This window comes from Abramis brama (assembly GCF_963993115.1).
Source record: "Abramis brama genome assembly, chromosome: 6".
NCBI classification, from domain to species: Eukaryota; Metazoa; Chordata; class Actinopteri; order Cypriniformes; family Leuciscidae; genus Abramis; species Abramis brama.
Window position 1 is genome coordinate 9,692,909 of NC_139968.1, and position 14,005 is coordinate 9,706,913.

Consider the following 14,005-nt stretch of genomic DNA (forward strand, 5'->3'; position numbering starts at 1 on the left):
ATTCTCATTTTACGCAGCACTTTTGAGCTTCAGCAAGAACCAATGAGGTTCATTCTCATGTTACGCAGCACTTTTGAGCTTCAGCAAGAACCAATGAGGTTCATTCTCATGTTACGCAGCACTTTTGAGCTTCTGCAAGAACCAATGAGGTTATTTCTAGTGTTACGCAGCACTTTTGAGCTTCTGCGAGAGCCAATGAGGTTATTTCTAGTGTTACGCAGCACTTTTGAGCTTCTGCGAGAGCCAATGAGGCTCTTTCTCATGTTACGCAGCTCGTTTGAGCTTCAGCAAGAACCAATGAGGTTCAGTCTCGTGTTACGCAGCACGTTTGAGCTTCAGCAAGAACCAATGAGGTTCATTCTCGTGTTACGCAGCACTTCTGAGCTTCACCAAGAACCAATGAGGTTCATTCTCATGTTACGCAGCACTTTTGAGCTTCAGCAAGAACCAATGAGGTTCATTCTAGTGTTACGCAGCACGTTTGAGCTTCAGCAAGAACCAATGAGGTTCATTCTCGTGTTACGCAGCACTTCTGAGCTTCACCAAGAACCAATGAGGTTCATTCTCATGTTACGCAGCACTTTTGAGCTTCACCAAGAACCAATGAGGTTCATTCTCATGTTACGCAGCTCGTTTGAGCTTCAGCAAGAACCAATGAGGTTTGTTCTCACACGTCAAGCAGGTTGACCTGATGTTTGCTGATCAATGTTTATATGTTAATAAAAGCCTAATTTCAATCTGTTAATCATGTTATGCAATCATATCTCTTTAGAAAATTTGGATTCAATCACTCTGTTCATATGTTTGTTTGTTTTTTCTCTTTATGTTCTCTTTATGAACTTTTTGAAGCATGAAAGCGGTAGTTGCATAGCTGTCAATGGAGGGACAGAAATATCTCAGATTTCATTAAAAATATCTTTATTTGTGTTCCGAAGATGAACGTCTTATGGTTTTGGAATGACATGAAGGTAAATGCACTGTAAAAAATTTCCTGTAGAATTTACAGGAATTTACTGGCAAAAAAGTTGCCAATAAAGTCCTGTAAAAATGTTGGTAATTGCTGTAAAATTGATTACAGTATAATACTGTAAAGCAATTTACAGTTAATTGTTGTATATGAAATACAGTAATTTGTAGTATTTTTTACAGTAACATTCAATTAAACTTGTATTTTACTTTACAGCAATTTTTTGTAATTTCATTAAAGTACAGTATTTACCTGGCAATAAAATTGCCAATAAAATCCTGTAAATATATTTTACAGCAATTTTTTGTAATTTCACTAAAGTACAGTATTTACCTGGCAATAAAGTTGCCAATAAAATCCTGTAAATACCCCCAAAATTCAAGAAGATGCTGGAATAGTTTAACATTTAAAAAGCTGAAAAGAATCATTTTAACAGTAAACTGTACTCTATTATTTACCATTATATTGATGTAAATGCATTAAAATAAACATTTAAAAAAACAAAACACAAAGTCAAAGCTGTTGTAGAAAAATATTTATTAAAATAATAAGCAAATTACTGCAAGACTGGTAACAACAATTTTACTTTTTCAAGTACAGAAAATCTTTTCAAAATCAGTCACAAAATAACTACAAATAACTTCAATAAAAGTTAAAGGGATACTTCACCATTTTTTCATATTAAACTATGTTATTCCCTTAACTAAGACGAGTTGATACATACCTCACTCGTCTCAGTGCGTGCACTCAATCGCTCTAGCGCGCGGTGACACTTTGATAGCACTTAGCTTAGCTCAGTTCATTCATTAGGATGCAAACAGAGATGAAGCTAGAAGCGACCAAACACCTCCACGTTTTCCCTATTTAAATACAGTTACACGAGTAGTTACACGACCAAGTATGGTGACACAAAATAAAACGTGGCGCTTTTCTAAGCGAGTAAAAAGGATAACTATAATGTATGGCGGAATAGCACTTGAAGTTGGAAGCACTTCGACTCGGCGCAGTAAAAAGTTGGTGAAGTATCCCTTTAAAGGGAGAGTTCATCCAAAAATGAAAATTCTGTCATCATTCTGTTTATTCACCCTCAATTTGTTCCAAACCTGTATGAGTTTCTTTCTTCTGTTGAACACAAAAGATGATATTTTAAAGAATTTTGGTAACTAGACAATTGAAAGTAAATGGCTACCATCAACTGTTTGATTACCAACATTCTTCAAAATATCTTCTTTTGAGTTCAGCAGAAGAAAGAATCTCATACAGGTTTGGAACAACATGGGGGTGAGTAAATGATGATGGAATTTCCATTTTTGGGTGAACTATCCCTTTAAGCTCAATCAACAGAATGGCATTATGGTTAACTCACATCTCCTGTTAAAACTCACATTTCTGCTTTTTTTTTTATTTATTATTTTTTGTATAAATGTTTGTGATAAACAACACAAATGCTGGTGATTGACAACATTCCCTCTAAAACATTTAAAACATCTCCTCCTGTAGTTTTTTTGTTTATATACATTTGACAACTTACAGTACACGCTTAAAAGTCCGTTAGCCTTCTGAGAAGAGTAGACACATGAGGATTGACTGTGTTGTTCCTCTTCTCTGAGGTCTTTCCACTTTTTTTGACTGTCTTGGTACCAGTGGATGGGTTGATTCCAACAAAACATCTGCACAAAAATCAGTCAGAAAAACACAAGCAGAAGCTTTAGGATCATGTGCAGACTAATGAAAATATACCACTTTACAATAAGCATTCGCTGCACTACTAATGTATTATAAAGGGTTAGTTCACCCCAAAATTACATTTCTGTAATTAATTACTCATTAATCTGTCATTAATTAACTACTGACCTTCATTCATTTTCAGGAGCACACATTAAGATGTTTTTGATGAAATCAGAGAGGTTTCTGAACCACACATAGACCACAACGTCATTACAACTTTCAAGGCCCAGAAAGGTAGTAAAAACATCATTAAAATAGTCCACGTAACTCCAGTGGATCAACCTTAATGTTATGAAGTGATGAGAATACTTTTTGTTCTAACGTAGAACCTGGAAGCGCTGCACTGTGTTTACTACATTAACAGCGTCAGAGACTGACACAGAAGAGAAGAGATTGTTGAATAAAGTCGTTATTTTGGGGGTTTTTGCGCACAAAAAGTATTATCGTGGCTTCATAACATTAAGGTTGATCCACTGTAGTCACATGGTCTATTTTAACAATGTCTTAACTGCCTTTCTGGACCTTGAAAGTTGCAATGATTTTGCTGCCTATGTGTGGTTCAGAAACCTCTCGGATTTCATCAAAAATATCTTAATTTGTGTTCCGAAAATGAACAGTCAGTAGTTTATTAATGACAGAAATTAAATTTTTGGGTGAACTAATCCTTTAACATATACACATTTATCTTTAAGTAAACTGTTACCTTTGAACAAATTCAAGTGTGCAGGATGCCTCGTGCTGGTACACCAGATTAAAGTTGTAGTAAGTTGCAAACAAAGCAGCAAATCCAGCCATAAAATTGGGGTGTGGATTCATAACCACTTGACCCTCAATACTCAGCATCCACTGGGTTGCAGTGAGAATTTCACCTAAAAATAATAAATATAAGAAACACTTTATAAAATACTAAAATACAACAGGCAAAATGTATTAAGTAATTTAAAGATTTTGGAACATACATTACCTAAGACAATCAGTCTCGGAGAGTCTGGAAGTGTAGAACTTTTTTCCACATCAGCTGCTGTTGCTGACATCTAAAAGAAAAAAAAGAAAAGGAAAGAAATGTAAATGACAATGTAATTAAATGCAGTATATGAGAATCTTGAGATGTACAGGGCTGACACACGTTGTAGCGAGTTTGCAAAAACTGCTTCATTTAGAAGCTCATGTGGACTGTTTTTGTGTGTTCTTGAGATATGAGATGCAAATGTGGATTTTACACTAAGTGTCCTCTCACAACTCTTAAAGCTGCAAATTTTGTAAATGCACAGGAACAGTCAGGTACACCACAGGTAAAACAGCAGTGTGGAACATTACTGTGACCTTTCATATGCTTAGTAAAACCTACAATGGTATTGCTCTCATGTTGACACAATTTACAGCGATACATTTCTCATTTAGATTTAGGTTCAAGTTATATTAATAAAACGATAACTATGGGAACTTTGAACAGAAAATAAAATGAACTTTCAAATCTTTTGCCAGTAATTTTGAATTTAGTTATGACGCAGGGATTTGTTAAACACTGGTTTTGTCTCAACAGCACTTCAGTAATTATGTCTTGTCTTCCAAACTGCAAATGCTCGGTAAAAAGCGACTCTCTCGAGAGCAAAGGCGAATAAAACTGTAACAAACTGCAGCATTCGTCCATAACATTTACGACGGTTTTACCTAACAGTTCAGCTTCGTCTCACCAATGTTAGGCGTCGCGATTCTATGCCTCGCCTGAAACAAGAAATGTAAAATTAAAGACACATTCCTTTACTAAATAAACGTAACGTTTCGGGGGGGAAAATATTGGAATCAAACACTTTTACATCCCACTTACATTCCTATATCATTGTTCGCAGCAAATTGCTTTGCGTTAAATTTAGTTATGACGCAGGCCTTTCTTAAACACTGGTTTTACATGCTCTCAATAAGAAATCAAAACTGGTGAAATAAATGAGAAAATAGCAGCATCCAACGATGTTAATATCATATATAGCCTATTCTAATGTTTTTCGTCAAGAAAGCTAAAGCACATGCGTAGGTATAGTTTTGTCTCACCAACACTTCAGTGGATTTGTCTTGTCTGCCAAACTGCAAATGCTCTAAAAATACTCTCTCGAGAGCAAATGAAAATAAAACGGTAACAAAATTCAGCATTCGTCCATAACATTTACGATGGTTTTACCTTGTAACCGTTCAGCTTCGTCTCACCACTGTTATGGCGCGCCCCGTCGCGATTCTATGCCTCGCCTGAAACAAGAAATTTAAAATTAAAGACACATTCCTTTACTAAATAAACGTAACGTTTCGGGGGGGAAAATATTGTAAACACTTTTACATCCCACTAAATGTCCTGATAACACGCAGTTGTTAACAAGTCGATAAAATTAATTGCATCTGACATGCCTATGTTGAATTCTCTTTAAAATATGAATCGCTTAAACAGCATTAAGTAATACATTCGATTGTAATATTTATGGACGTAAATTTAAGTTAACTTACCAAAAATTTAGTAAATAGTGCCTTTTATCTTCAACTCTTCTTGCCATGCTCCAGTCCACCAGTTTTCAAACCTGTATTCAGCCCGCGCAATCCCATAATGCCACCTCACAGTAAATTGTTGTAAAACCGTATGACCTACAGTGAAAACACCTCTTACCTGTAAATCAATTTACAGTTGACAGGGAAATATACTGTTAACAACTGTAATACTCTTTTTGACCCATAATGCATTGCGAATTACAGTAATAACTTGTAAAATGATAAAACAATAAATTTCTGTAGAATTTTGCTGTAGAATCTACAGCAATTTGTTACAGTGTGGTGACTGAACTAACCCTTTAACATTGACCAATGAATCTTTTCTAAGCATTTTCTAAACACACACACACACACACACACACACAAAAAAAAACCTTTGTGCTGAGTTAAACCACTTTACTCTAAACAATGTAGGCTAGCATACCTGCTGCTCTTTTACTTCTAGTAACAAAAACATCGACTCTCTGACAGATGAGCTGAAGTTTAATTACAGTGCAGGATGATCCCTTTTGGCAGAAGGGATGTGAGGGTTGGCTGCAGCTTTAAGAGGGTTCTAATTATGTCCCACATTCAGATCAAACGGTAATTAATTTAGCCCTGTCAAAACCGAAAAGACCATTATAAACAAATGGATTACCCGTCACAAAGACAGCTATGCATAGAATAGCTAACACATCTCAACTTTCTCACAGCATTTGTAAGAGAAGTAAATCATCAGAAGCAGCTTGAGAGCTTGAGAAGCAGCATCAAGCCGAGGTGTTGAGAAGGAGGTGTTTTATTCAAAGTTTTATGCATCCCTCCCCTCATGAAGATTTAATTATTTGTTTACCCTCACCATTGAAATCATATTGAAGGGCGTACTCTCATGAATAGCATCTTCATTTACACACTGAATATTTAACTCCATCAAAACAGTTCATTTAATATGCCTGCAAACTGTTCCACTTGAAATATTTTTTTAAAACCAAATGACACAAAAGGTACCGTTAGAGCCAGTCTCATTCTAAAGTAGCATACAATGCAGATTGTGCCATACATCACATGCTATGTCTTTAATGACAGTGTTGCTCACTTGTGTTGCTAGCATAAATTAGTCTAATGCTGCTATATAGATGGTATGTTGTTTATTGGCATCGTCTGTCAAGTTCCAACCCTCGTCACTGGGGTTTTGTTTGGTCTTCATGAAATGGATTGGCGCGGCGAGACTGATGTTAGATGACTTTATGGTGCCTCGCTTCTCCTAACATTAACTTAAAGAATTACCCAATGTCCTCTTTTATCTTTGAAACATTGTAAATAAGACGGCTCGCCATAGTATAGCACTGTCTAGAACCGGAAGGGTGCTGTGATTTAAGCATTTATTTTTGCATTTACCGCCATTAAAACAACAGATATGTCATTTCCTTTGCAGGAAAGTGAATTGAAGTGAGCGTTTTGCTTTGCTGAATAATCAGCTTATGGTTTGAGAAGCTCTTTGTGGCAATTTATATTCAACTCCAGTCAAATCTTTAAGGTTAACAACAGACATGAGCTAAGGACTAATTCAGCTTTACAGCCCCACAGGAAATATGGTGAAAAGTTTTCAGCTGGCACCATTCAAAGCAGGATGTTTAACTGGGCTTAAAGGGGATAATTTGATTTACTTTTTTTAATTCTAACAGAGTGTAGCATATTTCCTTTTGTATTATTGGATTTTTCAGAGTGCTCTTGGGTCCACTGTTCTTGAAGTACTGAGATTTATTTTTAATTCTTCTCATAGATCGTATTGACTTTTCAAGATAATGATATACGTTCAGTATTCCATACTGTACATTAAGAACCTGCTTTACTAATAATGAAATCTATTAGGAAAACAGTTTCCGTACAATTCACATCGCACAAATTCATACGAAATCGCCAACTTGTAGTTAGGTTTTCCAATGAGATTGTGTTGACTGCGTTGTATGATCTGTGTGAAACTGAACCCCTCGATAATGAAAATACATAATTTAGCCGAAATCTGAAGCATTCTTCTCATAACTACAAACTGCAGAAATGAGACTCTGCCAATATCCGTGAAATCAGTCTTGACAGCTGGGTAAAAAAACTTGAAGATTTCAGAGTTGACAGTGAAGGGGGGAAAAATGAGTGGGATCGAAAAAGAACAAGAGCAGATGTCAGCATCATTTTGTTGTTGATTAACAGTAATTCATAAGAAAATGACCTAGCAGGCATTAATTTCACTGTAAATATCTGACTACAGTAATTTATTACAATAATACTCATCAATCCTATAAATTCCTGGTAAGTTTTTACAGTGTACAGAAGTGGTCAAAAGTGATGTCTGGTGGGGATATTAGTTTTTAATGACCCTACAAGTTCGATTAAACCATCAAAATATGAGGAAAATATTTTGTATTTTTAAATATGTTAAATAAGAGGGTAGAACAAAACACTACTTGATTAAGATATTTTTCTGACAAAATTATTTTGCCAAACAAAAATAAAAAACAGATAATGTCCTGGCAGAAATTAACCATTACATTTTTTGTTGATATGAGCCCGTCTTGTTGGCCATTTACACTAACTACTTCACCCACCAATGTCTGGTTGGGCCACACAAAATAAAAAATTTTGCCCGCCACGCAACAGCCTCATTGGCGTAGGGCAGGGGTGCCCAATCCTGCTCCTGCCGATCGACTGTCCTGCACAGTTCATCTCCAACCCTAATCAAACACACCTGCCTTTAATTTTCAAGTGATCCTGAAGACCTTAATTGGTTGCTTCAGGTGTGTTTGATTAGGGTTGGAGATGAACTGTGCAGGACAGTCGATCGGCAGGAGCAGGATTGGGCACCCCTGGCGTAGGGAGTATGCGTGGAAGTAACTGTTGCCGCTATCGACCCAAGTTCGAATCCACCTTTTGCCGAACTTGCTCTTCTCCCTTTTCCCATCACATTATATACTGGAAAGGCTAACTAGTGTTTAATTAAAAAAAAAGTATAGGGTTTGGGGTAGGTGTACGGAGGGCTTTATTGCCCCAATGAATGGCCACTGCCATTCAAAATACGGGTAAACCACTGTGAAAAATACTTCATATTAACACAGTACATTGAGACATATTTTTACAGTTTTGTATACTACCTCGAAGAATTGAGCAAAAACAAGGAACCTTTTGGAAGAGTTTTCACATCGGAAGGCTGGCTATGTTGGAACAGAACCGTAGTATATCTCTACGCCAGATATTATTGTGCCAGAACAAAGCACCTTTGTGAAGGCAAAAACTGCTTTATTTTTGGCAGCATCTGTTTAAAACTCCCCGTTCCCAGTTCAAAAAAGGCTTGGAAATGTTTTGGACAAAAAAATGTAAGTGTTGCGTGACCTGTGAAAGAACTGTTCTCAAGACTTACATTTTCTTCTAGTAGTCACAGCATGAGAAGCCTACCGTTTGGATTCCAGTGAATTGGAATACCAGTTATGGCAGTTTGAGGTCACTTACTAAATAACAGTCTCCCGCTATTTCCTCTGCAAACATTCTGTCTATCCATCCCACCTGTCTTCCATCCAAATCCACAAACTATTACTCAGTCCACAACCTAATCCTCACCTTGTCTGAAAGAATCGACATTATAATTTGTTCCTCACCGTTGGCTCAGTTGGTTGGTGTTACATTCTCAAGCACAGCCCTAGGTGGCAGTTTTGCTGGTAAAAAGTGAATGGTACTCTTGACATACTCTTGACATATATGTCCAAAGGCGAAGAAGTCAAGTGGAAAGACGGGATGAGAGAGGCAGAGGCTGACACCAGCAAACAAGAGTGGCGCCCTAGGTGTTCTTGAATTTGGGTTGTCCAGAAGAGATGTGCAATCGGAATGGGCACCTTGTGTTGGCAGCACGGCAGAGTTCTGGAGAACATCGTGGTCTGTCCAAACAGCCCCTCAAGGGTCAACATAGCATGTCTCTTGCATTTCACTTTCATATTGTGTCGTTTCAAACAACCTCAGAGTAATCAATTTGTATAAGTTGCTGTGAATGAACCTGAAAAACATGTCAATGGAAGAAAATGTAAATTGAAAGGCTTAAAGTTAATGTGAAACACCTTTCAAAAGGTACACATTTGTACCTTATTTACCCCTAAAATGTGCATATTAGTACCTAAAGTGTACATATTAGGACCTTTTTGAAAGGGTTTCGTCCCAGTGACAGCTTTTGTTCCTATTTTTCTGAGATTAGCCGGAGACTATAATCAAAATGTTTTGGTATAATTCCCTCCCAGAAGCGTCTCACACAATTGCGTTTACAAACACCAGGCATCCGAACGCAAGATAACATGTCAGCGTTTATTGCATTTTGTCTGCGCGCTCTGAGTCGCTAGTCATTTATGAAGTAGATTACAAGAGCCACAGTGGCTTCCCCGATTGAAGCAACTTCTATTTTTATTACATCTATTTTGCACTAATTTCCTAGGAAGTGAAGAATTTGGTCTCAATCTGCGATGGAAATTTATTACGATGGAATCCAATTTATTACATTCACAAAGTTGGATTGAAACAGTTATTGTATAACTGGACATTTCCAGGTAAACAGGATGAAAATAGCACCTTTCCCCACAACGCAAGTAAAAATATAAACAAATCGAAGAGACTTGACTTCATCCATCTTGTATTGATTGGAACCATTGGGCAGTTGTGGCCTAATGGTTAGAGTAGTGGTCTCAAACTCAATTACTAGAGGGCCACAGCTCTGCACAGGTTTGCTCCAACCTTAATCAAACACACCTGATCCAGCTAATCAAGGTCTTCAGGATTACTAGAAACTTCCTTGCAGTTGGAAGTTGGAGCTGGTTGGAGCTAAACTGTGCAGAGCTGTGGCCTTCTATAAATTGAGTTTGAGACCACTGGGTTAGAGAGTCAGACTAGAACCCAAAGTTCGAATCCCAATACCAGCAGGAAATGACTACGTTTCCCTTGAGCAAGGCACCTAACCCCCAGTCGTTCCCCAGGCGCCACAGCAAAATGGTTGCCCACTGCTCTGGGTGTGTGTGTGTGTGTGTGTGTGTGTTTCTTGCTCCACAACAGGATCCTCCGACCATTTTTAATTATATTCTAGTGGAGGTTTCATTAGGAATTAGATCTGTTTTATCTGTTTACTCAGATGACAATGCTAACAAGTAGTGCTATCTAGGTATTGTAGACTCTGAAGAAGGAAAGTTATGTAATGTTATGTAATGTTATGTAATGCGTAATGTTATAATGAGCACTGGAAAATGTTTTAAGATAGTAATTAGTATTATTTTTAATTTCATGCTGATGATTTCAAAGATATTATAAGGATTTTTGGTACTGGTACTCACACTGACTCATTTGTACAGGGCATGTCTGCATTATTTAAGCTAGACTAGTTTAATTGGCCTTTTGTCAGTGGTTGTAACCGTCAAGACTTTTCGCTAGCGGCTAAAATTAAGATCTCATGGAATCAGTAACCCATGCTAAAGTGGGTCACTTTTAAATATTATTAAAATTGTAACAGTGTCCGTAGTAGCTTATTAGCATATGTTACTAATACACCAGGTCCCTTGCTCATGGGAGTTGTGTTGCATGAATCCACGTCAAATGTTCGAAGTCTCGTTGATTGAGACACTCGTTCCACTTGAACACTTCTGCTCTGTTGGCGAAAGGGGCTAAGTGGTAAGTGATTTTCCCCAAGTACTATTTGGCTATATGAATACAGTTGACCGAGCTGCCACTTAGCGTTATCCCTCTCGATCTGCGCTTGAGAAATGAAGCCTCGTAAGAAGAGCCTGCAATTTCCTCTTTCCTCTCCAGTTCTGGCCGCTCATCTTGACCCGGACTGATTTGGGATGCTTGACCGGGCATGTGATTGGTTGGGGTCTTGGGGAGTTGGTCAGGGCTAATAATGATCATCTGCATTATGTCAGGGCATATCGAGAACTGCAGGCAGAGTCTAATGACCAGCGGTCCAGATAAAAATGCAGTGATGGGAATCACTCGCTCAATTTGGAGCAAATTCCAAAGATTATAGATTACGTACAGCTACATGAACAGCCAGTGGAAGCCTTTTAATTTTGGAGGGAATCTGGCTGAGATTGGAAATCATTCTTCACTAAGAATGAATTGTTTTAACACCTGATTCACAAACACAGACTACAACAGACGCAACCTATAACATGTCACAACAGCTTGAGTCTGTCCACACTAGAAGCATTGTAGACTTCAGAAACAATAAAAAAAAGGTACTTTTGACTTTTGAAAAAAGATTCTTATGAATTTCTCTTTTTGTGTTCCACTGGATGAAATACAAATAAAAATAGCTTTGGATTGGATTTGGAATTAAACATTTTTGGATGAACTATTCCTTTTAAAATCAATAATGCAATATGTTTGATGAAAAACACAATCTTCTCTCTTTTAATGAGACTACTCAGCAGAGTGAGGCATACATTTCTCATTTTCCAAAAGTGAAATACTTGACAACCCAGTTCTGCGCTCAGGCTTTTCCACTGCTCTGTAAATCTGGTTCACGTGACTTAGGGTAATTGTGCTAGATCATGTTACCATGGTAATATTGTACCTAGCGAAGTGGATAACTCTATGCAATGGTTAGAAGTTGTGACAACATGCATGGCGCAGTTGATCGCAGTCATAGAGGGACATGTTTGTCTTTTGGATGTAAAGTGGATTTCAAACGCACACCTGGGTTTTCATTTCAATGTGGTATTTTTGTTGCAAAACACTGTGTTGGTTCAAATTTGGGTGATTGCTTTTGACTATCCAGTATTGTTGACTATCCAGTATTGTTGACTATCCAGTATTGTTGACTGCAAATTGTTGCTTTTATGCTAATGCTCTTTTTTTTTTTTTTCACATTAGGTACTTTTTTAATCAGTAAGGGGTCCAACATTTTAGAGAGACAAAGTGGCACCACACTGTCATGTGTTTTGCATTTGCAGTGCATTTTGGGAGCAGTTTTCAGTGTACTTGAACTAATCAGTAGGGCGAGTATATCTACCTACCTCATAATATGCTATGATGCATATTTTGAGTCATTAATTGCTTCAGCATCAATGACTTCATTAATTAGAAAGGGAATAAGAATATTGTATGAATGCAGATATAAACAAACAATACATTTATCTACAAGAATCTAAATGTTGACATTATAAATCCATTAATGCATCATCACAGTGTACAATGCATTTTGTAAATTTGTTTTAATCTGTTATTTACAATGGAGGTCCATTTCTGTCACATAAGAGGGGACAAAATCATGCCCTGGTAAATCATATTTGATATAAAAAGTAATTATGACTTAGTCAACATTATGTTAAACTTCTAAAAAAATATAAATTATGACAAAGTCATAATAATAATATGATTAAAATTCAAAATTGACATACTAAATTGAAATCATGATTCAAGTCGAAATTGACTTAAAAAGTCAACATTATGTCGAAATTGAGATTTAAAAGTTAAAATCATGACTTAAATTATGACAAAGTCTTAGTTACAAGATATAAAGTCGAAATTATGAAATACCAAGTCAAAATGATGACTTAAAAATAAATCAAAATTGAGATTAAATTAAAATTATGACAGAAAGTCACAATTACAAGATAAGAAGTCAAAATGTACATTCTAAATCAAAATTGAGGTTAAAATTTCGAAATTGTGACAAAATCTCAAATCATATCTCAAATCATGTCAGAATTTTGACTTTTTAGGTCTTAATACATTTTTTAATATCATAATTATGACTTTTCAAGTCATAATTTCAATTTAGTATCTTGTTATTTTTATTTTTGAAGTCATAATTTTGATTTTTTAATCTCATAAATTTGACTTTGTATGTCATAAATTTTACTTAAAAATTACTCGGAGGAGATCTTTTCTTTAAACAGCTGCTAATATATAACATTTATTTATTTACCGACTAAAACTGTTTTGGCATGGATGTTGAATTGACCGACATGAACCTCTCTTCCTTTCTGGTCATGTTTTTGCGAGGCTTCTCACGCTTGGTTAACCTTCATGAAATGCATTACACATCACTTCTGCGTTTGTCCTATGTCCTTCACCATCTTACTAAATTCTGTGTTCCACTGTCTACCAGTTATTTATATACTGACTTACTGATGTGTCACCATCCTTGTTCTATAACATTCTCAAAGTTTCTCACTCGTTTGTTTGCCTCTTTTCTCTTCTGCCCCTGAGGGGAGGCCGTTCAGAGCATCTATTGATGCGCTTGTGCTACAGAGGGCAGCACATTTCTTGTCTGTTCTTCGTCACGGGCCTTTGAGGAACCTGTTGTGCCTGAGGCGGCAAAACACCCTCTCCAAAAATGTTTTCTGAGACAGAGTTGCAAGGTTTTAAAGGTGATATGTGTAATGTTATCAATGTTAAAATCATTCTTATCCCAGTTTAATGTTCAGAGATGACTAAATAAGCCATGTGTAGGTTGATTTCCCTGAACAATGTAAAATCCATTGAACTTTCAAAACATTGCGGGGTTTTTTTGAGTGTCCTGCCAGACAACAGAAACACTGACTGAACCTAGTGTGAGTTTTGGGCGGGGCCCTCTGTTTGTTCGACCAATGGCAGCGTTTAGGAAACCTGTTTGAAAACAATCATTATTTTTGCAGTTTGGTTAGAGTATCCTGCCTGACAACAACAGCAACACTGGCTGAACCAATAGTGTGAGTTTTGGGCAGGGCTCTCTGTTCAACCAATGGCAGCGATTAGGAAATCTATTTGAAAACAATCATTATTTTTGCAGTTCAGTTT

The 14,005-nt window shown here is 36.8% G+C and overlaps 2 protein-coding genes across 4 annotated transcripts in view; one reads left to right on the forward strand and one right to left on the reverse strand.

Annotated features, from left to right (window-relative positions):
• grm7 (glutamate metabotropic receptor 7) overlaps positions 1–14,005 on the forward strand; it is a 210,868-nt gene that overhangs the window by 14,287 nt on the left and 182,576 nt on the right. The gene's annotated exons all lie outside the window — the stretch shown is intronic.
• Positions 2,508–4,905, reverse strand: LOC311085150 (uncharacterized protein; the record flags this gene model as incomplete). Its single annotated transcript, XM_084117582.1, has 4 exons — positions 4,872–4,905; positions 3,660–3,729; positions 3,399–3,564; positions 2,508–2,637 (listed from the first exon to the last, which is right to left on the reverse strand). The coding sequence occupies exons 2-4, from the start codon at positions 3,727–3,729 to the stop codon at positions 2,508–2,510; spliced, it is 366 nt and encodes a 121-aa protein (XP_083973708.1). The 5' UTR covers positions 4,872–4,905.